Source organism: Anopheles coustani, chromosome 3 (genome assembly GCF_943734705.1).
Source record: "Anopheles coustani chromosome 3, idAnoCousDA_361_x.2, whole genome shotgun sequence".
Taxonomy (NCBI): domain Eukaryota; kingdom Metazoa; phylum Arthropoda; class Insecta; order Diptera; family Culicidae; genus Anopheles; species Anopheles coustani.
Window position 1 is genome coordinate 17,855,866 of NC_071288.1, and position 27,879 is coordinate 17,883,744.

General features: G+C 45.8%; 1 protein-coding gene across 1 annotated transcript; it reads right to left on the reverse strand.

Moving 5' to 3' along the window:
- Window positions 1-129: 129 nt before the first annotated feature.
- LOC131272213 (atrial natriuretic peptide receptor 1) lies at window positions 130-26,181 on the reverse strand. The gene is made up of 14 exons (XM_058273877.1): window positions 25,704-26,181; window positions 21,409-21,807; window positions 12,827-12,941; window positions 11,701-11,845; window positions 9,580-9,879; window positions 9,376-9,511; window positions 9,106-9,317; window positions 8,535-9,030; window positions 8,309-8,464; window positions 7,247-7,421; window positions 3,989-4,138; window positions 3,663-3,855; window positions 2,077-2,251; window positions 130-1,043 (listed from the first exon to the last, which is right to left on the reverse strand). The coding sequence occupies exons 1-14, from the start codon at window positions 26,179-26,181 to the stop codon at window positions 130-132; spliced, it is 4,044 nt and encodes a 1,347-aa protein (XP_058129860.1).
- Window positions 26,182-27,879: the final 1,698 nt, after the last annotated feature.

Here is a 27,879-nt window from a genome sequence, read left to right on the forward strand (position 1 = left end):
TTCCGGCTTTCCGGTAGCGCTGGCGTCCGAAAAGGGACCGTTCCCTAGTTGAGATATGATGTGTCTCGCTTGTCTTGGTGACTCTTCCCACAACCTAGCACGAGTTTAATCACCGGGTTTGCCATCGGTTCAGGTGAGCAACGGTTGCGTAACGCTGTTGTTGGCTGCCGATTTCGTTACCCCACCCGCCCCCATTCCACTGCCTCCCCCGCCACAGAATGGTTCAACTTCCGGTGGCGGAAGGGAACCGACGCTGCTGGCACCACTCGCCACCGACGGTGAACGCTCGGACACGTGCACCAGCTTCGCCTTCGCCACTGGCGGAGCTTTCGCGAAGCTGTACGTAACGCTGTTGAGCTTTTTGGCGCTAGGCGTAACGCCGGCGCCTGCTATGGCGTTACTATGGCAGCTGTTGTTGTTATTGTTGATGTTGGACGAGTTGGCGCCGGCGGTTGCCGCGGTGTTGTTGTTGCTCCGATGCGGATTGTTGTTGTTGAAGCTGCACAGCGTGTTGTTGTTGTTGAGGTTGTGATGATGAAGGTGATGATGGTGGTGCAGGTGATGGCCGCCGTGATGGCTGTTGGTGAGGATGCCGGTCGGTGCGGACCCGTTCAGCGTGGCCGGAGGGCTGCCGGGCGACTGGGCGGTGTCGGAGGGGGCAGTCGTGCCGACCACGACCGCGGCCAGTGCCGCTGCCGCCGTTCCAACGCCGTCCGTCGCCAGCAACCTCCCGAGCTGACCGTTGGTGCCGTTGGTGGACGGCTTCAGCAGACCGTTCGGGAGTGGGGGCGCGAGGGGTTCGAGGGCCGGTCGCTCGCCGTTCAGCCAGTAGGTGAGCATCTCGCCCTTGCCCTTCATCGGCACCAGGCCCCGCTCGGTCAGGTCGAACGTCCCGAACGTGTCCAGCAGCGTCTTGGTGGTGTGGCTGACGTGTATCTTGAGTGCTTCGCCGTTCGACTCCATCCGGCTGGCCGTGTTGACCGTGTCCCCGAACAGGCAGTACCGGGGCATCTTCAGCCCGACGACTCCGGCCACACAGGGCCCTGTGTTTTGGTTTTTCAGCGCATCGGAAAACAGGCGGAAACAAGAGAGATTGTTAATTAAAAAAGGATCAACCGATCGATAGGTGGGGCTGGGACGGACTAAAGGAACACAAATTGAACCGCTTTGCATCTACTTTTCCTGTTCAACGGGAGCCTTTAGTTCCACTGACTTGTTTGCCAGATTGAAATGCACAATCGATGAGATTCAATAGGAGGTTAGCCTGTTTTCTCAATCATTAACAACTCTCCATTTTGCTTGCACCAACAGCTTTGTCTTGATAAAAAAGGATAATTTCAATTAATGTGCATTCAAACAGATATTTTGTTTGTGCCAGGAATACTTTCACGATTTCATATTATGGAACAGCAAGAAAAAATGTGTAAAATACAACATTCGCTTTGAAAATGGCTAAAAAACAGTTTGTTTGATGTTCTTCGATTTTTCTTTGTTTTTCTTTTGAGAAAAAAGGTTTAATTTACAAAACGTTGTATGAAAAATGTAATTATAAAAAAATTACCTAGCAAATGTATCCAAACCGGTCTCTGAAAAATTGTTTGATCAGTTGGATCACCAAATCACTTTTATAAATTAATATCTGACTCAGACTGGCTAACCACGTAATTAAAAACATGGAAAAAGTCTAGTAAGCCCTTATCGGGTAGCCAGTACCAAGACAACGGTCGTTACGCCAAGAAGAAGAAGAAGAAGAAGAAGATTGCTTTCGTGGTGCTGATAACTGACGGACAATTGGACCTTCCAGCGAACCGTTTGCTGCCCACTCGGGCGGGGGGCGGAGGTTCTCTTTTCAATTACTGTCCCCAACAAACAATGTTGGCCGCTGTTGTGCGAGACTTTACGTGGAGGAAAATAAAAACGGTGTCCTTCGTGTCGCGATGGCAGGGGCGGATGTTAACTTTCCACCTGCCAGCTTCACGAATCCCACCAGCAGTCCGAGAGAGGGTGCAGACGGTTGTGTTGACAATTACTCTTCAAAACTGTGATTGGGAGTGGAGGAAGGCGCGTCCCACTTACCGCTGTGGAGTCCGATCCGCAACCGGAGCTGCTCGTTGGGCCTGTGGCGGATGGTGAACTTGTAGACGGCGGCCAGCAGTCGCAGGGCCATGCGGGAAATTTCACGTGCATGCAGATTTCCGTTTCGCACCGGCAGCCCCGACACGACCATGTACGCGTCGCCGATCGTTTCGACCTGCAAGTGGGGGGAATTGTACGTTTTCTTTTTCGTTAGCAAGCGTTTTCATTCCAATTGTGTTTCCAAGCTAAATCGCGTCACACAACAACTTTTCCATCCCTTTTCCCGAAAGGTTATGAGCTGTTCGGGAAATCGTATCGCATCGTAACAAATGTTGTTGTTTAACTTTTCTAGATGATTTGTAAGGAAAAATGTACAAAATGTACAACCCTGCTATCGTTTCTCTGATTTTAAAATATGCACCCTGGGTTAAGTAGCAATGGTTAGGTGGAAAAATATTTATACCTAAAATTTACCGTTGTTTGTTCGGTACAAAGAAAGCCCGGGCTTGGTGAGGAAAAGTTTAAAAGTTGCCAAACATTCAACAATCGCGAGTGCGAGCAAAAGTTCTGAGTCATTTTCGGTGCGCAATCGGTGTCGCCCCGGTTCAGATTTGAGTGCTTTTCGTGCTCGGAAAAGTTCCGTGTGTACGTAGAAAAAAATAAAATTGACTTTGACATCCTCCTGCCCATGGAAGGGGGGGGAGGGGGAGGAATTTGATTTCGAGTGACGAAAATTGTCTGAAAAACATATTTGTGTCGCACGCACTTCCTTTTCCACGGCCGGAGGAAACAAGTAAGTCACAAAGTTGAAACATCCAATATGTAGGTACGGTATTTTTTTTTTTTACTCTTTTGTCAGTCATAAGCCACCTACGGACGTGGGAGCATGAATGTACAAGATTTGGGCCCGGCGTGACTGATGAGTTTGCTTTTCTCAAGCGTCGAGCGAAAGGGGGACGAAAGTCACGCCCCGAGGGTGGAAACGAACTCTGGAAAGCAAAGGGCTCACACTGGCATTCGCGACAAAAGTCGCACGCAATCAAGCATTCCAGGCTCGAGAAAAACGAAAATTAATTGCTCTTCGTCGATTTTTTCTCCCACTCATCGATCGCATCGTTGCGTTTTGGGGGGATCTTTTGGGCTTCCTGGGGTTGAGGGGATGGATGAACGGTGCGAACGGTGGAAGGTGAACATTCTTTGCCAATTGGTGAAGAGTAACCAAAATTCTACACTGCCACTCAAGTTTTAATTGCCATGGAAAGGTATTTTTCAACAACAGGCAAAGTCAAATACGTGCTTTGAATTCATTTGAATTGAATCACGGAGTGAATGAATAACGCGCACATATCATTTGGACATGGTATAAATTAAAACCAGGGAGAAAAAGGAAATGATTGGAAAAGTTGACTGACTAAACTGAACACTGGAACATACGACAACATGATAATCGATCAATATAGTTTAAATTTGTATTAAATACATATTTAATCTTCCAAGCAGTGAGAGTAACCATTCCAATAGTTCATTCATTTTTGACAATTCAATTAGAGAGGGAAAATGTGCATGTAAAGCTTGCTCGGACTAACCTTGTAGACGTCAAAGTTCTCGACGATCGAGTCGAAGCAGGTGTAGAGATCGTTCAGCAGATCGACGACCTGCATCGGGGTGCTTTGCGCTGAAATGGAGGTGAAGCCGACAATATCGCTAAAATAAATAGTTACTTGATCATACGTTTCCGCTATCACAGATTTGCCCACGATCAGCTGCGCCGCCACGGATCTGGAATGGGGGGAAATAAATGGAAATCGGAAAAGTTAAATCACAGTAAATGTCAATGACAGTCAGTTCTTCCGGTAATCGATTCCACCGAACCAGCTGTCGTGGAATTTAAATGGCTGGCCATATGACTCACTTGGGCAGCAGCTGGTACAACAACTCCTCGCATTTGCGCTTTTCCTCGAAGTAGTCCTGCGTCCGCTCGTCCACGAGAGCCTCCAGGTTGTTCGCGTACTGTTCCATGCGTTGCAATAAATTATCTAATATGTTACCAGATTCATTTTCTCTGCAAAAGAAAGACGACAAAACGGTCACAGTGATGGTTTTCGGGAAAATATTCGGGCCAGAAGCTTTCAGCCGTCCCCGGAGAACGTAAGAACAAACATAAAGCTAAGTGTAATGGTTTTCACACATTGAACCAGTCTTTACGGTTCAATGGCAGTTGTAATCTCCCTGGGAAGTACAACAGTGTTTGCACACTCCATGGACCACCGGTCAAGACAAGAGCATGGAAAATGAGAAAAAACTTTTGCGAAAGTGGTCACGAAACGGTGTGCTTTTCCCAGACGGAAGGAGGAAACTTTTTCGGGATACTGGAATGGGTGATAGTATGTTTTTCAACCTTGGCTGCTAATTAAATCGTTTTGTCCGTAGTTTTCCAGCAAACTTTCACCCGTGCCGGTTCGAGAACGAAGTTGGAAACTGATGGTTTTGCATTTATTTCAATTTCTACAAGTTTAACATTTGTTTCCTCCTTTTTTTTTATTCTCGGAGCTTCAAAATGGGACTACAGAATTTATAATGTGCCTTTTTGTTTGTTCATTTTATGTGAATGATAAAAAGAAACCTTTCCCTTTCTAGATTGCCGGCTTTTGAAATAAAAACACCCTTGTGGGTATTTTAATATACCGATGGAAAACCCTTCGGCAGCATCAACCTGTTGTTTGTAGAGGTTTGGCACCAACTTTGGGAAGGGGCAATTTGAGCTGGTTGTAATAGAATACCGTACTTAGATGGTGTGAAATAAAGTCTCTGGCCAAGCCGAAAAAGGTGTTAATTATGTGGCCCTAACCGTTTGATCCGATACTCATCAGAAGTCAAAACGGTTTCCCCGAAGGGCTCGCACTTCTGCTGATTGGCATTCTCACTGCCACTGACAATTTGATGCCGGTCCTGTTGGTTCCGGAGTGATGTAATTACACGCCCGGGCAGGGATGGCACGTGTTGGCCTTTGATGTCTCAGTTGCTTGGTTCCGTTTAGGTCGGGAGCGCTCGGGAAAGTTTACTCCAACACCGTTCGTATGGCAAATAGTGAAGGCGATAGGTAGAACTTGCGAAAAGTGAAACTGCCTGCACTTAGTAGTGGGAATGGGGTGGGAAATTGAGTTGAAATGTAATTTGGTGGAACTTTGCAAGCAAGAAAATGATCATTCCGTTGAGTGAATGTAATTGTGTCTGGGATATTTTAGCTCTATGCCTATTATCACTCCGTGTTTTCTTCAGTTTTATGTGTCCTAATCAACAGTAAGCAATCATCTGACGGAAGGTGGTCTTAACACGACAGAAATTAATGACATTTTCTTAACTGGATTGAACCAAATCGTTAAAGGAAAGCTCGCCTGTAGTGCAACACAGAGAAAGAACGCAGGAGTAGAAAAAGACCGCTTGTATGCTGTTCGGGTAAGGAAAATCTTATTTGTTTCAAATGAATTTTAAATTTCATTTACCTCGTTAGCCTTTCACTCCGAACAATGTCTCCCTGTGCTGCAGAATATTTACATTTTAGTTTCTTTATACCTCTTGTGGTTCGCATGTGCCACACGATTTGCTATGTGCCAGGTATTTTTTCTACCGCATCAAGTTTCTCTATGCGGTGTAGACGCTTTAGCTGGTTGTCTTTGTTACTAGTTGCGAGCTTTAATAGCACCAAAAACCCTTTTCAATGTGTTTCAATTTCCCAACCCGTGCGGTGTTCCTTATTGTTGATCTACGGTAGATTGATATTTATTTGACCAAAAAACGAGAAAAAAAACCTATGTAGCTTTTATGCCTACGGTGAATTGGCTCAAGTCTTTAGTGTGAAGGGAAAGAAAACAACCGGCTTCATTCGATCACGTGAAATGAAGAAAGGAAAACATTTTTTATACATTCGTTTCGGAAAATTGAGTTTCCGTTGCGACGGAGTCTGGAACGGTGTGACGACGCCGTGTCGATAGAAAGGAAGTAAAAGGTAGAGCACAAGCGTGACCCTTTCCTGGGAAACATTTTAACAGGCATTGTGACGAAAGTTGCGTTTGGGTCTCGGCGTGTTGCCGGTGAATGATGGAGTAGAATTGATTTCAGTTCGAATGATAAGGGAACTGTTCGCTTGCATTATACGGAAGATAGAATTCTTGATTTATGGGTCTAGATTTTAGAGTACTTCGAAAGAGGTATGATCGTATAATGCATTGTTCTATTCCTTTTATTCGAAATCGAATTTCGACAATTTCAAACGATTTTATCAATTTTGGGTAAATTTTAAAATAAACGAATGGGCTTTTAATCTCAACATTAATCAATTAATCGCCTCGCGTCTGATGTTTAAATTTCGGCAAAGACAAAAACTTGAATTCCCCGCGAAAGGTTTTCGGGAAATGATAAATTAAAATAATCGTTTTTCGTGAACATGCAGTTGAACGCTCCGCTGGAAGAAACATCCAAGCGAATGGAGCGTCTAAGAACTGACAAATTGACAACGATTTGACACAATTTCGTACGAAGGTCTTGGCCGAAAGCCCTGGAGGTGGGGTGGAAAAGGCAAATACGCCGTCGGCAATAAGCGAACAGATTTTCATCATTAGCCTTCGATGCCGGGTGTAAAGGAAGGCGGCATATGGTACCTTTAAAGGGGCACATCTTGAACGTGGCTTGTTTCACTTTTTCGCAATTGAGGCGATGGGTGGCGAAGAGAGAGAGAGTTCCCATGGAACGGTGGCGAACGGCTTTCCCTCGCTTATCTATGAACGTCCAATAAAATTGGCAAGCGCCGAGGATGCTCAAGACGAGACCGGTTCGTGAGCATCATCAATATTGCGCAATTTGGGATGGGAGTACTTTCGTTCGAGGAAAAAACACGTCTGGTTGTAATAAATTCTCGCTTGCCTGCTATCGCTTTCACTGATTGGAGCCCTTCATCGAACTGCCAATGGAGCAGAGCGGCGGGAGTTGATTGCATCTGTTGCCCACTTAATTATATTTGAGTTGCTGCAGAATTGCTTCGGTGTTTTACTTCCGCTCGATACAATATTTGGAATCCCGCTCAATTGTAGATCAACGATCATAAATTAACCATGAATGTTTCTGATAGAAACGTCTTTTTTTTTTTTTAACTTTCTGCCATTTTGTTACTTACTTGTTGATTTTCCTGATGATAGTTTTCAGCCCCCCGAAGTCGGGTCGATCCGAGGGTTCCTCGGCCCAGCACTTCACCATTATGTTGTTCACGTCCTCGTAGGACGATTCGTCCACCTTTGGCCGGAAGGGTACGCCCAGCACCCCCGGTCCGTCTCTGACTAGTTTGATGATTTCTGGAACAAGTTCGGAGAAAGACCAAACATATTAGTCCCGTGAAAAGGATGCGGAAAAAGTTATATCGAAGTTGGCTGTGTTGACACATCTAGTGTCAGGAAAAGGAGAGATTATTTTGAATGTCAACTAAATTGCTAGTGTGTTGGTGGAGTTTTGTGGCTTGAGGAAAGATGTCGTCCAAGAAGCGTGGTAAAACTGTCACAATACAGCTGAGACCACTGGAAGCTGCAGGAACATCGGACGACCCCCGTGGATCCGATCGGTCACGAACTTCCATAGTGCAGAGACCTCCGGTCCAGCCGGTAGCCACGAAGTCGCGCTACAAAATCTACGAAATACCGCGAAAGTCGGAGTTTTCCGAGTATCTGGAACGTATTCGCCGCGAGCAGGAAGCCGAACGGGAAGTGGAAGCTCCCAGGAGGACGTCGCAGGGAATGGACCAGGGTCCTAGTCGGGCGGTTGAGTTGTTGCAGAAGGTACCACTGTTCGATAAGCCACTGAACGATCGCATCCAGGCCGGCGGCAGCATCACCGAGTTCCGCCTGAAGCGACGACATCCGTTCAAGGAGCTGGTCAGTGACTACTTTCGGCGCCGTACGCTGCCGAAGCAAACGATACGCCTGTACAAGATTCCAATCATCGAAAGCTGGGAGCAAGCGATCGAGTACTCATTGCAGCGGTTTCGAGAGGAGCGTCCGGGGGAGGACCAACGGTGGAAGCCGTCCCGGTTGCAGTGGTTGGAGGCGTTGGAGGAAGCGAATCGTAAGCTCCCCGAACCGAACCGGAGTGAGGAGGGCTTCGATCCGTCGATCTGTTGCTTTCCTATGTTTCGGCGACGGGCGCGACGTGTCGGGTCTTAGGAGGAAGGGAAAGTAAGTATCCGTACCTTTGGGAGATTTCTCCTCAGTGCCCAGATAGAACGGTCCCTGCCGGGAAACGATCTCCTGGATGATGATGCCGAACGAGTAGACGTCACCCTTTTGGGATCCCGCCGGGGGACACTGGGGATGCCTCAGCAATTCCGGTGCGGTCCATAGTAGCTCTGCGGGTTGGAATATGGAATTAGGTTGAAGTGATGGTGGAGGAGACCTAGTATGGAGGAGTAAACTTACTCTTCCAATACGCGTAGCTCTCGACATCTGAGTCCTCGCAGTTACGGCGCAACTGGTGCAACCCGAAGTCGGTGATCTTCAGCACGAAGCGCGAGTCCACGACGCAGTTGGACGACTTGAGCGCACCGTGCGAGTGCAGATCGGTCGAGTGCAGGAACGCCATCCCCTTGACGATGTCGTGCATGAGCGAGATCTTGAACATCCAGTCCAGCTTGATCGTCTCGTTCTCGAGGATGTCCTGCAGCGAACCCTTCGGGCAGTACTCGGTCAGGATGAACGGCTCCGGCTGTGGATCGAGACAGGCACCGTAGAACCGCACCAGATGGTCGTGCTGGATGTCCTTGAGGCGCTTGAACTCGAGCATCAGCGACCGGTTGAGGCTGATGTTCTGCACGTTAATCTTCTTGATCGCCACATTGCAGCCCTTGTAGAAGCCGAAGTGTATGTAGATCTGACGGTCGCCGGGCAGCGAGTTGAGATCCTCCGAGTAGATCGTCTGCAATGGAAGGGGAGGGACTATCGATTGGTTTTCACGATTGCCGGGCGGTCGGAACCGGTCCTCGGTGCTTACGGCTTGGCTGCCCCGCTTCACCATCGAGTGCAGGCTGCCCCGGTGGCCGCGGCTCGGATTGCACGACAGCACGTCGTTCGGGTTCACCTTCCACGTCATGGAGTTGATTTCCGCCTCGAGCTTGTAGTGCCGGTAGCCGACGAACGACGCGATGCCCATGCAGACAACGCACACGCCGAGTACCAGCGACAGGATGGCGTACCCCGGAATTGCTGCAGGAGGAACAACGCGTTAAGTACTGCCACTTACTGTTAAGAGGATGGTACTTACAGTTGTCCGGACAGAGTGACCCATCGAAGCCGCAGGTTGGCCTATCCGGTGGCGCCTTCTTGCGATCCCCGGCCCAGTGGATGGCCTTACCCTCGACAAACTGCAGTCCCCCACCGTAGTAGTAGTTCGCCACGACCTGCGATCGAAATTTCAACACCGTTAGTTCCACCAGCCGAACACCGCTCCAGCTATTCTGGTGCCTACCTCGAAGAGTCCCGTCTCCGGATTGAGATCGAGCAGCGAGTAGTTCGAGATGCGATCACCGTTCGAATCGATCGTGACATTCCCGGTGATACCCTTGAAGCTGCGGCCCCACATCAGCTGCGCCAAATGAGTTCCGTTGATCGGATGCTTAAGGGCTCGCTGTTCGCCCAGCTGCGCTATACTGTCATTGAGGGCATAGGCGTACAGCAACACCGCATCGTAGAACGCCGTCACGAACGTCGACACCGGTTCGTCCTCGGCGTACGTGTACTGGTACTTCGTCCGGGTGAGTTCTTTCACCTAACAACGGAAGGGCAACGTTCGGAAAGTCAGAGAAATACACGGAAACCTCTCCCTCAAACGGCGGCCATTTTTCAGCGAATGAACTGTGTGACGTCCGGGGGGGACAAAATAAAACATCTAATCTCATTCAAGTCGAACAAAAACCCCGGTCGGATTATAGCGGGAAGCAATTTTCCATCGCATTTCCTAACTAGAATTACGTCCACGACCAGTTCTCACCGCTCGCAGGCTTAAGTTGCTATTCTCGTCACGTACTCTCCACCCGCCCGGATTGGATCGGAGGACCATTGGACAATTTTTACCCCAACGCTTGTGCCGGAGCAAACGGACGTTTTGCCACGTCGTGCCAGGATAACACGCCGGCGGATCGAAGAAAACAGGATTTTAAACTACTTCATTTCGATGCGGACGCGGAGATTTTCCTCGCCCCGAGGGTTGGAAAATCGGTTTCCGGTAATGAGCCGGAATCGCTGGAGGCGGAACGCGACCGGTGGAAGGATGTCATCACGGGCCATCGGTTGGACGGATTGGCCTCGCCAAAGGGACAGGGAAGCCCTTTCCGAGCATTAGATTCATTAAAGTTGATTGTGTTATTTGAACGGTTGCGAAAGGTGTTGGCAGGGATTTGACGAACGTCTTTATAAATGTAGCCAGGACTAATAAACCTAATGGCGCTTAACTCTGACTATGGTGGACGTGAAGTTTTGTGGGGTTTTAGTTGACTCAAGGTGAGGCCATCGCTACGATTAAATTTAATAATATTCCTTAGAAATGATATCAAATCAAATTACCCATTGGTTGAAGCACAAGCCCACACTTACAAAAGACTGGGTGCCTCCATTTCCCACACCGCAAAACCGGTCTCGTGGGTATGAAACACTACCCAAGGTGAAGGATAAATCAGCTCCTAAAGGTACGGGGGTTGGTTGAAAGTTTGTAAACAAAAAATTAAGACTTCGGTTGAAAGTGCCCATAATGGGTGCAAAATGTTACCTCAGCCCGTTCAATTTACGATCCGGCACGGGCAAGTGGTGCTCGTGATTGAAATTTTACTACCGAGCTCATGATCGTGCAAGTGCATTTTAACGTCCGCAAACATTCCTCCAAACTCGGTGAAAACAATTTCCCTATTTATTACCCGCGAACCCGGTGGTGAGAGATCGACGGAAGTTTTCGTTCGCACCACGAAGGCAAGTTCGGGTCCGAAGGGTGGCGTGAAAATACCAACACACTGCCCCCTTTCCGTGCTGTACTTCCGGCCCCGGAATTCAGGAATGGTTTGGTGGAAGAATGCTATAACTTTCGCAAAAAAAAACAAGCTAAAATAAAACCTCCACGTCTTTGCAGTAAAATTCCTCTCGCTCAACCGGAAGAACTATATGGGTTGGAAAAATTAAACCAACTACCCGTCAATGGCCAAAGTTTTACCGCCAACAAGCATCCTGGTGACATTTGTCATTCATGCGCTTTGCTGAACACGAGCTGGGCGGACCGGTCTGATGGTCTGGGGGCGGGGCAAAACTTTTCCCAATGCCAGCGGGAGAATGCGGGTGACCTTTTTGCTGGTCAGCTTGGGATCCGCCGGGTTTTACAGATCATGCCGGTCAATCTAGGATTCCGGGCCGGTTCGAATGTCCAGGGATTCTTCCATGATCACTGTTATGCGGAGTAATTGAAACTATTCTCCTCCCACTAAAGCCTTGGGGAGTCATTCTTTTTCTCCCCCTTTAATTGTACGCCACGATGAATCCTTCCCCAGTCGAGCTGAGTGCTGAATAGCGCCGTATGGAAGTTGGCTCGGGTCGGATGCTCACTTACCTCCTGCGAGAACTGACGATACTCGTCGTCTTCCGGTTCGCGGGCGACCACCTGTAGCAGGGCGGAGTACGCTTCCTTCGCCTTCTGGTTCCGCTCGTCGGTATCGTTCTTGGAGTACCAGGGTGGCTGCTTTGTTGCCGTCATGCTGTGAAAAAAAACCACCCCCCAAATCCGGAGGAAAGTCAAAAGTCGCATCAGACACGAATAAAAACAAACAACACTTTACTTAAACAAGAGCAAACACAAAATAAAACAACGTCAACGCTGGGAGGAGGGAACACATTTGAATATGCGATAAACGGTAACCGACCGATTGGGCGGTCGGTTCGGTCGGGGAGAAACGGGAAAATGAGAAACGACGCGCGGTCGGTGAGATATTTAAATGAGATGAAAGGCGCACTTTTCCTTTCCCTCCTCGGGGGGCGATGGGGGCGCCTGGTTTTTTTTTGGTTTCTCGTACCCCCATCTAAGCCCCCTCCAGCAATAGGGCTCATCTCATAGATCGCCCTTGCTAGAGCCGGTTGAATGAAAATATGCAAAAAAAAACCCCAGTGGCACTCGTCCGCCGACGGAGGCACTTTTAGTGGAGGCTTCAAGTGGAACGTACACTGAAAGCGTCGTCTTCTCGGGAGGACGAACGCGTTTTCGCTAGCACACAAGCTAGAACGGAACGTTGAAGCATAATTTCGCATAGAGGACTAATCTAGTCTGGTCGGGCTGGTAGAACAAACGAAAAACGGAGCACGACGAAAGCATTTTTCATATTTCTCTCGCTCGTTTTTCCTACACTATTTGCTCATCTCATTTGCGCGGAACGGTGGGTTAGCTTTTTAGCAAATTACCAACTATGTGCTACACTGTGCCGGTTGAAGTCGAAAAGGTGGATCGTTCGTGTGTAGTTGAAAGGGATGAAAACCAAGGTAAAATAACGGCAAGGGTGGGTTTATGTAGGTTGCGATTAAATAACATCCTAAGGGTTCGTTTAAGCTTACTTGGGGTCTTATTTGCTACAACTTTCCCAGTGGATGGTATCTCTTTAAAAATGGTTAGCAATTTACGATTTTCCTCATGCATGATTCTAGCTTTTCTCCCACAAACAATTGATTTCAAAACGAAGCCTGCATACCTTCCGTATATTTCGATGTTGAAGAAAACGTACTCCCCACTGCTGACCATGTTGAGCTCGGCGGCCGCCAGCATAATTTCCCGAATCGTCGAAGGGCTGGCGCACATGATCACGACTGTAAAGATTCGAGAGGAAGAGAAAGAAGAGTAGTGAAAGGAATCAGTAATTCTGCGCCGTAAGCTGAAAGGAAGGCACATGTGGGTTGGGATGGGAAGTAAATAAAAGAAACAATGAGTAGGAAAGAACACATAGTTACAGGCAGGCGACTAATTGTGATACGAAACGGAGTGTGGAAGGATGTTCAGTTCGATGGCGTCGCTTTCCGGTCATTTGCGAGCAGGGGGTGAACGGTGATAAGTGTTTCTATGTAAGTGAATGTTTTTTGGTGAAGAAAAAAGGAGAAAAGAAGAGCACTAAATGATGATTCTGATACAGACGGCGTATTGATTTTTCCATGCTTTTTTATTTTCTACTTTTTTCGGGTGTTGAAAACGAAGTCCATTTGTTTTCCTTATATCAGCACGACGACACAACCGGAGGTGAAATTAATAGTTGTTTCATCCCGGAAGCGAAGCGCAACCGAGTTGATCCCAGATAATCCGGCCGTCATTGTACTTTGCAATAGATTTTTCATGGCCAATTTTCGAAACGCTGCTTCACGGAGTGCACCGTCTTATCCTTCTCCATCGGTTACGAAGGGTGGGTGGGTGGATAAAAATAGAATCACTTCTCAAACGATGGCGCACAAGACCTAAAACCGTGACGCTTCCGCGCGCTGTATTTGGCCAGAAAGATGTTTACGGCAGCTGTTTGGGGGATGGTTTGTTTGCTAACCTATCTGGCCCAACACATGAGTTGGGGATGAACTTGCTGGATACTTTGCCGGTGCAAATTCGAGACTATGTACAGGGATGTTTGTGGGCATATATGTGTGTGTATACATACGAAGGGAAGGTTTTACGGATAATAATGCAGGAAAATAAACGAGATTCGAAACGAAAAACGATACGCTGTAAATAATAACAATAAATGGAACTGTAATACAAGTTATCAGCATAAAGCCATTTTCCCAAGTATTTTTGTTCTCTCTTTCCAAGTATCCCAAGGATTGATGCGCTTCCAATCAAAGTGAAGCAATTCGCAGGAAAAGAATATTGCTCTTTCGAGGTCGATGATTATCAACAAAGTTACATTTACAACGCGAAAGTAAATAACACAATTTGTCCCGTGCAGATGGTTATCTGCAACAGAATAAGACGTTAAAAAGAGGAGTTTTAAATTGGATATTCAACTCTTCTCGAAGGCCTGCCCATGACAATGTTGCACCCGAGCCTGGTTTTCCCGCGAGTGAACGAAAAAAAAAACACACGTTTCCTGCAGTATTTGCGGGAGAAGGATTGTGGTGAAAATTATTAAAATATATCCCTCCCGGTGCGGAGGGTCCTTGTTTACGAACCTTATTTGAATAAGGATGTACGACCAATTTGCCCGGGTGTATTCGGTTCTACTGCCGGGAAAACAATGATTTTTTATTTGAGTTTTGTTTTTAATATCCGCGTGAAAGATTACTTTATGCATCCACGCGGCATTCCGTCGTGCGCCGGATTGTTTTTGGTTTGTAAAAGTAATAACAAACAAGCGGTTTTCTGCAACATTCCAGCGTCATCCCCCGGTCTGACTGATCGGTTGGTTGGAATGTTTTTGATAAAGCATGCACCAGCACGAAGCGAATGGTCGGCCATGGCCGCATAACGCCACGGCATAGGCAGTGCATAAAGAGTGTAAAATGTTCACTGCTTATCCTACGTGCAGTAGCAACCATGCTGCCAACCGTTTCTGGCTGGCCGAAAAGTTGCATCGTTGCGAACAAACCTCTCCAAGCCAAACAAAATCAAGCACCGCTGGAAATGATGAAAGGAGCGTTAAACTTTTCGCAACATAACAGCAACAACGAAAGGAAAGTGTTACGCCGCTGGTTTCCGAAATGCTTCCCAACGGATTGTTTGTTTAGCATGTGTTCCAACACTGTTGCTAGGGATTTTGTTTTTAGCTCTCCCCAAAATGCTTTGAAAAAGTATGCTCGTAAACACATTCCTGGGAGCAATTTAAATGGCTAGAACGCTTGGAAAAGCTTTTTTGTGCAATGCTTGCAGGGCAAAAGTTTCATCTCGTTTACGATTTGCTTTCCACTTCCCGTAAAACTATCACCTTGCATAAATAACGTTTGCAGAATTTGCAACTTTTCGTAATTTTTCGAGACTGTTTTTTTTCTTTTGTGCGACTAACATTTAAAACAATATTTAAACACGAAGGGTTTTGCAAGAGTAACAAAAAAGTACCGTATATTACTCAAAATAATACGCTACCGAGCCGCAAAACAACAGCGACGACCTGTGAAAGTGAACACATAAATATGGACGGTTGGTTGGTTGGTTCGAGATTGCGGTTTCACCGAAAAACAAAAGGAATCACACCAAACGTCGGCGGCGTAAAACCCAAAATTATCCTTTTTCACGCCCGATTCGAATCCATTCAGCCGAAAAGCTGGTCCGCCACCGCCCACGGCCCACGCTAGAGGCCCATAAGTTTGCCGCTCATTCAAGGAGCCGAGAAATTAATAAATGGCCAGACAGCGGACAATCAGTTTTTGAGCAGGCGGACCATAAGTTTTCATCACACCAACGCCTTCTGCTTGGGAGACGCACGATATGGGGTTGTCGTTTGGTTTTTACTCCCGTAAAGGATGCCTGTGTTTTTTGTGAGTTGATTTTTTTTGTTGTACCATTGGAAGGGATCGCTTCCGGTGTCAGCACGAAAGCGACTTAGGCAAACGAAGAACGATACCAAGAATCAACGAGAAAAACGCTGGTGTTTACATAAACGGATCCGTGTGTCAGGTTAGGGATAGTGTTTTTCTTTGCCACCGACCACCAGACCTGCAACCTTTCCTGGCTTTCCTAGTTAGTTTCGCGTTCTATTTTCTACGCCCTGGAAGCAAAACAAAACACCGGAGACATGCCCTCCATTCAGATAATCTTCAACCCGGCCCTAAGGCAGCCAGCCGTGCGTGGGTAGCGAGAATGAGCGAGTTTTCCGTGGCTTGTGGAAGATTTTCCCCCGGCCGAAATCTGCCGGCAAAGCAATCCGGATAGGAGCAATGTTTATGTTTCACGCGGCGTGAGATTGCGGCGTGTTCCGTGCCTTCAAGGATGCCGTTGTTTTGGGTTAAATGAGGCCAAGCTCTCTCGGGTGGCTTGGTTGGCAAAAAGCGCCACGGGAAAGGTGATGATTTATGGGAGATACTCTCTGGAAATGTCTTTAAAGCACGGTGGACATGGAAAAACATGCAACTGTATGGTTTCATTTACAAATCTCACAAAGGAGAAACCACAGCTCAAGGGAGAATCAGTAAGGGTTGTTTACCAAGGAATATTATTAGTTTCTCTAGAAATATTTCTAAGTTAAATAAGTGTTAGCCAATTCTTATTTTCTTACGTTGAGTTAAAAAAAAGGTGACAATATGAATACACAGATAAAAGGTGTAGATTTTACTTATGTCAGTGCCTTGTGCATTTAGAGCCTCATCGTTCTATAAAAGCGCATTTAAATGGACAGAAAGGACATTTAATAATCCGAACTCGTTTGAAAAATATTCAAAGAAAACAGAAAAAACAAATTTAAATAGCAAGCAAACGAATTCTACGTAGAAGGGTAAGATAGAAGTGAAAAAATTCCAAAATATATGCACGACGATTTGTTTGTTATGTCATTTTCAAAACCACAGGGATGAAACGAAACGAATTTGACTGCCCCGGCGTATGATTATCTTTTCCATCAACATGGAAATGTAATTTCCTTCCGTGTGATAGATGAAACTTCTTTCACTAGGAATTTCATCCTTCCTTCCAGATGCCGGTGCGGGAGGATGTTGATTTCTGAACAAAAACAATTTGTTCGCAGTGTCACCTTTCACTACCTGCGATGCTGTGGATGCCATTTCCTGTTGTCGGCAAGAATCAAATGACAAGGTTCTTCGAAGAATTGTTCCAGAAATGACTGCAGTATACTTCTATGAGATTGAAATACCAGTTTGCTGTAAAAGAAAGCCAGCTTATCATTTTGTTCTGCAATATGCTATATTACTATTATAATTCAGGATTCAGAATTCGAAAACCGAAACCTTTCCCAGTGGTTTTAGTATGAGAAACAGTTTGCCGGGCTTACAAGTGCTAACGTACAACCCATGTAGTGATTTTTAATTAAACCCACTTCATCCATTATGGAGTTTCACATCGGTTGCACCATTTTGCTAACCAATTTAATCATCGCAGCTGTATTTTTCTGTCCCATTACGCTTTTCCGACGCAACCATGCACAGACGAGCACAATGCAGCGAAACACGGACAGCAAGAAGCAGGAAAGTTTCCGACACCGTCCTCTTAAGAGCTTTAATTTATGATCGTCCACACGTGCCTGAAGCGGAATGCGTCAGTGCAGGTCACCATCGTGGATCGTGCCGAAGTGCAAAAAGTATTCCTTTCATGGTTCAGCTTTGAGACTCCGTGTTGAGAGGTGAAGCAGAATTCCTTCCGACCATCTTAACCTTAACCGACCTTACTTAGAAACTCTTAACGCGAGTGGTGAAATTGGAATTAAACCGATGTTATATGACTTACTTTAGGATGATACAAATATGATTTGGTTAAGGAAGTATAACATTATTTACTATACAGTTTTAAAAGAAAAAGGTTTTGAAAAACTTTTACTTTACTGTACAGAAAATAAAAACAGCTACTATAAAAACTATCTCAACAGTATTTCTGTAAAACGATTTCAAATTTTTCGGCAAATTTGCTACCCAACAAACATCGTGCCGGAAATGTCGGAGGTGTCAATTAAAAATCATTAATGGTACGCTAACAAATAAGCAGACCAAACATGGTGAAAGGGATAAAAATAGCATAGAATGTTTCATTGTTGTAAAAGGTATCAAAAGGAGAGCAGGCAAAAAAAAACAACAAATATAAATCTGAAAGAAAATCATATTGTTTTCCATCCAGGATGTTTCCGGAATGTACGGAGCAGAGGGATGGATGGAGGTAAGACAATGACATTGTGTTGGCTGGCGTTCTGTCGGCTCGCCTGCCGGGCATCTTAAACTAGTTGTTTGCTATGAAGTTCATTCTATTTGTTTCCTCCGTTTCGTCTACCGGAGGGAACACAATTTCAGACTTTCCACCAGCAAATGAAAAAAAAAATTGACGGGAAATTCTTGCCAATTCCGTTGTTAAGACTGAAAGATTTTCCACTCCCAACAGACAGAGGTTTTGCGAGATGGTTATTACTTTTTTTTTTAATATCTTTTGTCCGTTAGTTCGATGTCTGCTCGTTTGTGGGCACGGAATAGCATAATCTGTATTTTAAACAAGTTTTACTCAGACGCACAAGACGCAAAGCAAACTTTCTCACCCATTGAAAACTAATTTTAACCACCAATCCGGCTTAAGTTTGGGGATTAAAAAAGAAGATAAACCATTCCATCGCTATTTCGGTGCAACCCGAAACTAATCCTCTAAAGGCAAACAATCAAACTCCTCCGTTTTCGTGGAAGGCATTTACTCGAGACAAGCTATTCTTCAAAAAAAAAAGTGTACAGGATAGTTTTTCACACAAGAAATAGTTTGCCTTTTGTATGGTAAGAATGGATAGATTAAAATGGAGGTTTTCATTTTAAGAGGATTAACTTCAAGTTTAGCAACCAAGTGTTTCAGTTGATTATTTCTAGCTATTTCCAATCCATGTGGAGAAGGTTCCCCCCACTGTTCGATTTGAAGAAAAGCATTCGATCAAAGTGGATTTAAAACTTTTACCTTTATAGGTTGATGAGCGAATGGGTGGAAAGATTTGTTCAAGTGATAATCGTTTAAATTAATCGTTTAGTATATAATATAACATTTTATGATTTGCTGAATGACTATCTACTATGAGTTCTAACTTCCAATTGTTTCAAAACAAAATAATGGAATAATGGTAAAAGAAACTACTTGAATTACTTGTTCACACGCCAATTGTTGGTTTCAAATACTACTTTTGATTAATTAAAAAACGAAATGTCACGCACCTACCAAATGCCGATGATAGAAACGATCTGCATGAAAGCGCAAACGGTGTGAAATGAGAAAAAGGAAATCATGATCAAGTGGTGAATAAATGTTGTAATTTGAAATAAGGCTGGCGAAGGGATTGAAATTGGATTTTCGATAAAAAGTACCGCATGTGTTCAAAAGGACAGTGAATAAGATAATCTAGAATAAAACGCCCAGGGCATTAAAGTTTGGAATCCCATTTTATAAAAAAAAGAGTAGTGAGGTTTTTCGCCAGTATGAAAAGTCGTGCATGCATATTGTGTATGATGAAAACGGGAATAGCCTGTTCGGGTAGAGGATTCGGTGCGCGAGGAAAGCTGGCTCGGCCCGGAACTACCATAAACCGCAGACAATCATCGTCAATCCATAAATCACGGCTACATAATGGATCGAAAGGGTGAGCTTGTTCTTTGGTGAGTTTCATAATTTGCGCACGATTTTACAGTGCTTTGAGTGATGCTGACGTGGCAACGGCTTTCTGGCACATGCGGAAGCATTTGGCTCTGGCAGTTGGATAATTCCTTCCCTCTGTGCTCCGCATGATGTGAACTCGTTTCAAGTCAGTTCCTTTCCCCACTCGTAGGGATTGTGTAGTGGCCAGGATTTACGCCCGATTGCGGCTCTGAATGCGGATGTTCGATCTGGCTCATTCCGACATGGGGCTTCACATTCCATACCTCAGCGTCAGCTTCCGAAGGCCACAAAAGCACCGGAAAAGGATCATCGATTACCACCCACCTTCTCGGTCTCGTTCGAACGTTCGGATACCGATAGGGCACACGTTTACTCACACTCGTCAAACGTGTCGTCAAGACGAGCCGACCATTCGATTGCTTTTGTTATATTTTGCGGCTTCATCGGAAACCCACCCCATGAGGATGGGACTGGGTGAGATTGAGTGTTGGGGATGCACCCACCCTGTTTTTCATCTGTCATTATTCACTCGAAATAAGAGGATAATTTCAACCGCAGGATCCTTTAGATCACTTGCTGTGGTGGTGTGCAGAAATCCTCGTTAGATGTGATCTGGCTCTCGAATGCAGTGAGTGCCTGCTCCGTGCCGATCTCCTCAAGACAGTACGTGACGCCGGCTGAAAACCCGTCATATGGCCTTGTTGTTTCGCCAGAAAGGATACTGCTCAATAATTGTTTAGTTGTTGTTGAGTTGACTTCACAGAAGACATTTCATCAAGCAACATTTCTAATCAACATTATGGTGTTATCAAACAAAAAGTATCAAACTCACCACCAGCAAGATTGTTAGTTGCGTTAAATTTTGTTTGAAAAATAAACGTTTTTTAGCAAAACAAATAAGTAAAAAGAGCTGAAAACTGCTTTCATGCAACGAAAGTTTTCTGCACCACTTTTCATCAGCGTTTGAAAGCAAACTAAGGATGATTGATTCAAACGGTCATCCGGTTTTTCTCATTCTCCTCGTCGTCGGAATACCTTTTTGTGGCCAATCGAACGCCAATACCCCAACAGAGGTACATCGTTTTTTGGCAGGCATCGACATGGGAAATGCACCTCGTGTGCACTATCGACCGCATATAAAAAAAAAGTGGTGCACTCACCAGTTGGTGGTAAAAATACTCCACAATAACTCATAGAGGGTTCAAAAAAAAAAAACTAAAAACGAAAGAGTGTAATTGCAACCACGTTCGATTTTCGAATATTACTTTCAACCAACTGGTCTGGTGTGTTGGTTTGGGTTTTCACATGGTTTTTGTGTTTTTACTACCACAAACTACTACATGCACTCTGTGGTAATTTTTAGCCGCCAGTCCACGGTTGTGTCTGTGGATATTTTGCACGGTTTTAGCGGAACGGAATCCGATTCCATTACCCGAGCACGGTACCATCCGAGGAACTGTCGAATGCAATTTGACCGCTAACCATTTTCGACAATTATGTCCGGTGCGGTTAAAAGTGACTCCTTTCGCTACGGTTGTAATAAATCATGACGATGGGGGAACTCTTAGGCCGCCATGTTGACAGGCGCAAAGTACAAAAAAGGGCTCAAAATTTTATCGTTTCGTTAATTGAAACGGAACAATTTGTTGACGAAAACTGGTAAGGTGTAATTTGAATGACTGTCCAATCAACCGGCGGAACACCTTCACCACGCACAATGCCGGCCGCATCGGTCCGGCCACCTTTTCCGCCGATCGTGAATGCATTTATGGTGCAATAAAATTATGATCTTAACCTTGGCATTCCCCGGGGGGGAGAACCGATGGTAGGGACCTTCAAGACCCAAATTGCCAGCAAAAGGACCAAGGAGAAACCAACCGCCTGTCGATTGTGGGGCTCGCTATACCGCTTCGGCAAGGTCGCCCGGGTGGGCGATAAAGATGGCGTCCTGCGTACCCGACCCGATCCCTGGGAACGCACACCCCCTTTCTAGGGCGGCGACCACGTGGCCACCATACTTACTTCTGGCCCGCGTCTCGATCTTGCGCAGCAGCTCCAGGTAGTCGTCGTACTTGGCGGTATCCTCGTCGAACACCCTGGGTATCGTGTCGTTGCTGTTGATCGCCCGCATGATGGAATTGATGGCCATCGAGCAGTCGGTGAAGCCGCGGCCGGCCTTCTCGTCCCACTCGTGGTACAGGTACGACTGGATCGTCCAGTTGTAGTGCTGCATCAGCTCGCGCATCACCTCGCCGAACTCGTGGTAGTTGCCGGCCATGCGCGTCAGCGTCCGGTAGTTCGGTTCCTTCAGCGTGAACGCCTCCGTCATGCCGCCGGTCGTGATGAGCGGGATGCCCCAGACCGAGCTGTACCGGGCGACCGGGGCGATGGCGTAGTCGCAGATCGGCCCGAAGAACACATCTGCGCGTCGGGGAGGACGGGAGGGAGGTGTTGAGTAGGTGGCGGGGTAGCCTGCCCAGAATGTCGCCCCCTTTCGTTACTGCCCAGCCTCAATCAGTTCAATCAGGAATCAAATCGATTACGTTCATTTTGCATGATTTTTAAATTTGGTGATTTTAACTATTTTTTAAATTTGATGACTCGTTTTATTTGTACTGACAGAACTAATACTTGGGTTGATTTTAAACTGTTTACCGCTGTATAACCGCTTTTGATAGATTGTTCATCCATGTTACTTATCTTTAAATATTTTTTGAAAACGAAATCGACTTTAAACCGATAAATCTGTTCGCTTCTGTCATGGTAAACTTATTTACTGCAATCCCGGTTGAATTACTTATTTTTTATTGTTTTTTTTCACTTCAACCGGCAATCAAATAAATGCCCAATTAATAATACATTTACTAGTATGAACGCTTTGTACACACATTGTGCTCTAGCTGTGATCCAGATCCGCTTCGGTGGAACCATAAAAATACGTCTACGACTGTTACTGCACCGCGCTACTGACCATGAGATACTTTTTAGTGAACCCCCTCCATCGTACTCTGAGTACCCTCACAAGAATCGGCACCGTGAAAATAATACCCGTGACCTCTTTCGGGAGCATCCTTCCGGTTTCGGTAAAAGTTTCGCAGGATCAAGTGTGTCCTTTCGAACAATTTATGTCACCAATAATGGGATCTCCGGCGACCATCCAAGGAATTGGAGTGTGTCGCTTGCTTTTCCTCCATCGCGCGTTCGAAATGGGATGGGTGACGACGAGCAGGCGAGCAACATTCTGAATTTATTACAATCGACCGATGCTTTCTATTTAATTCAATTTATTTGTATGTAAAACAAAACCAAACGCTGCCGAAAGGCTTGCGTGATAACCGGGGCCCGGGTGAAAGTGCGATCCGTGAGCGAGAGAAAGTACGGTGCTACCGATTTCGGGGGAAATAAAAAGAGGCAGAATAAATATTGGGATAGTGAAAAATGTCCGTTCCGACGATAGTGGTGACAGGGGCAGCTTTCGAAAGGACACCTTGCCTTACGGGGTCTTTAATTTATTGCATTGTTTTCCTTTTACAGGCGAGCGTCGCCCACAGGAAATGCCGCGAATCAAGCAGTTGGCGGTGAAATTCGATGGGAACCGTATCGGGAAGCTGTAATCTAAACCCAACAAGGCTTTCCTCGGCCAATGTCCGGGCGAGACCGCGCTTACCAGCTTGCTCTACATTCTTCTTCCCGCGTACGATCTCTGGTGTTCTCACTTCCAGTGCAAGGCCAAACCCGCCGTTACGGGTCGACCATTACTGGGGGGAGGGAACTTTGTATCCTTCTGGGGCTTCGTGGTGGTGCGACACGCACGGCACACGGGTTCACATCACCATTCAATTACCGGATTTTAAGTGGAAACTGGTCCAGCGCTCGAGCCCTTCTTATCCAGCCGCCACACGTAGGAGGAAAGTAAAAGTCTCCACTAGGATCCGGGCACAAAATGTTCGGAGCTGTGGAGTCCAAAAAGAGACCAAGAACAATTTCCATTGCCGACCCCGGGCGCCGGTATTGGAATTCGAAAGGATCGTTGCAGACCGTTCCGGCACGCACATGCGAGGAGCTGAGAACTGTCGGTTTATATTTGGAGATACCCGGTTTCCATTCGGTCACCGTTACATCGGCCGCTCGTGAAAGGATATTTATGTCTTCGGGTTAAAAATAGTTCCCTTGGATGGCGCGCAGTTACATACAAACCGGTAGAACTTTATCGACCTCCTTATTAACTCGGACCGGTAAAGGAGTGAAGGGCACTATGTTTTTTGAGTTAAGCTCTTCCACAGGGGGAGCGGAGTGAATTAAAATTGTTCAGTTGGAAAATATCTTCCCGGTTTGAACTCAGCTTTGGTTTTTGAGAACCTAGCATAATTAGCGGATGCACATATTTGGGCCAAAGAGGTAACGTTAAATATATGGAAGCGGCAGTGTTAATGTTGTTTCGTGACGAATGTAAGTGTCGACGAAGCATTGGGAGGTCGAGCCCACCAAGGGTTAACAGAGGCGGAAAAGCAGAACCCCCGGTCCTCGGTGGCCTTTCGTAACTTAACCTTCCGTGGGCTTGTATCACCTTTCACTTTCGCCACCGGGCCAAGACGACACGACCTGTTGCCGCATGGTGGGTTTTTTTTCGGTTCGGTGCTCTGTTTTTATTTCTCGCTGAAACTCATAGTCTGGTTTTGGGATTGCGGTTTTGGCTTCACTTCCAAGTTGGACGTTCTTCCACCACGTTTCTTCTACAGATCTACATACGGTTGGTTGCAGAAGGGATCCTGGTGTCGACAATTTGGACCACAGCCGAGGTGATCAAGGAAGATGGTAGAAAGTGAACATCGTTTCGTAATGGTCAGTTTCCGAATAAAAATAAATCCCTGCTAAGAAGAGCTGGTACAGCTAAGTTTTGAAATTACAATGCTCTTGTGAACGCTTTTGAGAGAACAAGCTTCTATGTCTCGAATGTAATTTTCTGCAAGTGTTGGCATATTTTATTATAATATCTTAATTTTTGTGTAAAACACTGTTTGTTTATACTATCTATTCCTCCTTTGTGTGATCTTTCTACATATCATGGTGGAACGGTACAATTTTAGACAATCACAAATTCAATTTTTTTATTTTACTTTTGCTTTGGATCCTGTTAAATATCGTTGACAAAATTTAATTCGCTTTAGAACTGGTTAAAGGTCACTTATACAAATCCCTCTTGATTGGTTACAATAATCCTAACTCCGACCTAGGACCATTCGTAAATACGATCCACTTTTCACCACTTCTCGCTGCAGGCAGGAGTTAATCAGAACTTCGTAGATTAATCATCAAATTGGTTTCGTTTGTTTCGTTTGTTCAAACGCATTTCACAAAGCTCCCGCTGACTTGGGCATTATTATCTACAGAAAAATCCATCAGTTTTTAAGCCCATCGATCTATCAAGTGAACGAGCCCGATTGATCCGCCGGTGAAATGGGCCAGACGCTGTGGGCAAAGAGAGGCTCAGCATTAGCTTGGTATTATCGGTTGAGTTCTGATTTCAATCCGCTCTCTTTCGACTGAAAGCATAATGTTCAGCGTTGTTGATTTGGTTTGGATATTTTTCCAATCAATAAACCTATTTTTTTTTCTAAAATCAGATCCTCTTCAGAAAATAATTTTGTCATATGAGCGTAATTTTATTTTTTTAGTATTGAAAACTATCTGCTCCTTTTAAAAAAACATTTGTTATGTCTTGATTGATTATTTGTTTCCTTCTTTTTTCATGCATCCTCGTTAACCATTCTACTCCAAAACTAATACCCGATGTCATTGGAGGCACGCACTTTGGGCTTCCTGAAAGTTTGCCCTTGTCGGAGACCAACCAAACGACCGATTCCAATGGAATGGAACAGGTTCTGGATGGCCATTATGTAAAGCAACGCGCTAACTCAGCAGCATAGCGAGATCCAGCGGTTCGATAAACATCGTTTCCTGTGCGAGTGGTCATAAAGAGGAGCCTCATTTGTTAAGTTCCTTGTTTACATGGTTTTTAGTGGTTTAGTTTAAATCAATTTATTACCGTACCAAGATAAAACTTGATACTCTTCTGTCGTTATTGGTGGGGGGTTTTCTGGTTAAAAGATTCTCAATTTATTTTGAAAACGTCAGCCATCTAACTTTTTTTAACAGTTAAATTATAAAAATCTCTCACAGTAATGTCATGTTTATAAATTTTCTTTGATTTGATTCCTGGAAACTAAATTCAGCCATATTTAAATCAGTTCTTCGGGCAGTAACGAAATCGTCGGCGAAACCAATCAAACAATCGCACGGGAGTTATCTTTCGTCACCTGGTTTTCGGTTGAGATAAATATCGAACGCCCCGAGCGCCCCGTGTGTGGACGAGCACTGCGTGTCACGGTGGTCGATTTCGATGCGAAAGTTTTCCAGCAGCCCGCCGGGAGCGGTCACCATCTGCGTGGCCTGCTCGATCATTGGCAGCACCGTCGACAGGATACGTATGTCGCGCCGCTTGCTCGGCTTCTCCGGCAGGAGGATGGCAAACTTGAGAAACTTGCCCCCCATCGACTGGTCCTGCTGTCCACCGTCGCTGGAGTTGGACGGCTGATCGGTACAGTTCTGCTGGTTCCGCGTAGATCGGCTCACCACGTTTCCAAACGGTTTGGCGGGCAGCGGCGACTCCGTTTCGAGCTGCTGGTGGCGTACTCCGGCCGGGGAACTGTCCACCGACGCGTACACCACCGATGTCCTGTCGTGGCCCGGGCCGACCCAACACAGGAGTAACGCCAACACCGTACATCGCACCATGGCACGCGTTAAATCGTTCACTCGCCCCAACATATCCACGCCACGTGGCCTATTTCAAATCGGGCTGTTATTATTCTGTTAATTACCCCACCTGTTTTAACCGACACTATTGCATCACTCGCGAACCACTGACCCCGCACGAACACGCACACTCACGGGGATCAACAATTGTACCGTTGTTTTATCTGTTTGTTCACTCCATCGATCCATCGCCATCACAATTACTTCCCCCTGGAGCACGTAACGAATGATTTAAATGGTAGGATTAGCCGTATGCATACTTTCACGCTGCACATTGTGGAATGAATTGCACAAGCAGACACAAATTAAAGAAAAATAAATCAAAATCCATGTTTAAACTGACGTATGACCGTAATCGGATTTAATCTCGCCAGCGCACACTGGGAGCATTTCTGCACAATTTATCCGGCTAGCAATGGTTTATGGTGCACGCTTCACTGCTTCACCGACTGCTGCTCCATTATGGTCGATTACGATCTTTCGGCGGCGCGTTCTGGTTTGTTTTACTGGTGTTTGTTCATTTCGATTTTTTTTGGCTACGACTGGGGTGGAGGGTTTGTTTTTCGGGGGTGGGTACAACTACTAGCAAACGACTACTATTGGCCAAGGTCGACCGAAGTCTGCAGCGAGCTCGAGGGTAGCCAACTGGTTGTCAACTGAGGTACTAGGTAGAAATAACATGATTATGGTGCTCGGTGCTTCCTTTTCGGTGGCGACGGACACGCTCGACTGGAGGACCGTTTAGTACGTGTTTTCATGTGTTTATGTGCGTATGTGTGTGCATGTGATTTACGATTGGACCCCTGTTCTGGGTGGCGGGGAGAATTTCATTCCATTTCTTGTCTTGCAACGCGTTACGAAAACTACCGGGAAAAAGGCGGAAGTGGCCGACGCTGAGCTGAGATGCTGTCAGAAACACTTTCCATCAAAGTGCGAATGCGTGAGTGATTTTTGAAATCACAAAAAATCCCTATCGTCTTCAAAGAGCAGTTTTGGTGGGAAGGAGAATGTTTTACGGTGTTACGTCAAGCCAAAGCATCTTATGATGCTTTTTTATTCGAACCATACAAGTTGAACGAAAGTGGTTGAGACGTAGATGGAAAGGAAATTTAAACTAAAACTGGTGACAGCAATCACCTGATTCGTTGAAAGAGAATATAAAAACCAAAACCGACGACAAGTATAAGCGACGAAATTTTGTTCCCGAACAGTTTAAATTCGCCATCACGTGGCTTTGGCTAAAATTAGCAGTCGCTCCAAGTGGTTGCTGTCTGACGGTCCATTGCTCTTGTGACTTTTTGTTTTTTTAAATATGCTATTTATGTTTTTGCAAGGTATCACCCAGACGGCCAATCTGTCAGGCGATTAACTGTGTTGGCTGTCAAAATTGTAAGCAGCACAAAAAACGAAGGCGCGCATGTAGTATGTAAAATTTATTCGGTAACTTTTTGACTGATTGCTTCGTGGCACTGCTGGGGGTCACAAAGAGAGACACACACGCACACACACGCAGACGATCACATGAAAAATTTAATAAAAAAAACTCCACGCTTCTGTTCACGCATTCCTTTCAAGGTAAAAAAGCTGTCGTTGGACCCGGCAGAGTTTCTTAATTGATACCGGCCGCTAACGAACGACTTTTGCTTCCACCACCGAATGGCCGTTGAATATCGTCAG

Coding starts and splice junctions, on each gene's coding strand:
- LOC131272213 (XM_058273877.1), bottom strand. CDS start 26,181: ATGGTGCGATGTACGGTGTTGGCGTTACTCCTGTGTTGGGTCGGCCCG. Junction 9,318..9,375: donor GTCACTCTGTCCGGACAACT/GTAAGTACCATC, acceptor TTCCTCCTGCAG/CAATTCCGGGGTACGCCATC. Junction 8,465..8,534: donor GAGCTACGCGTATTGGAAGA/GTAAGTTTACTC, acceptor TCCAACCCGCAG/AGCTACTATGGACCGCACCG.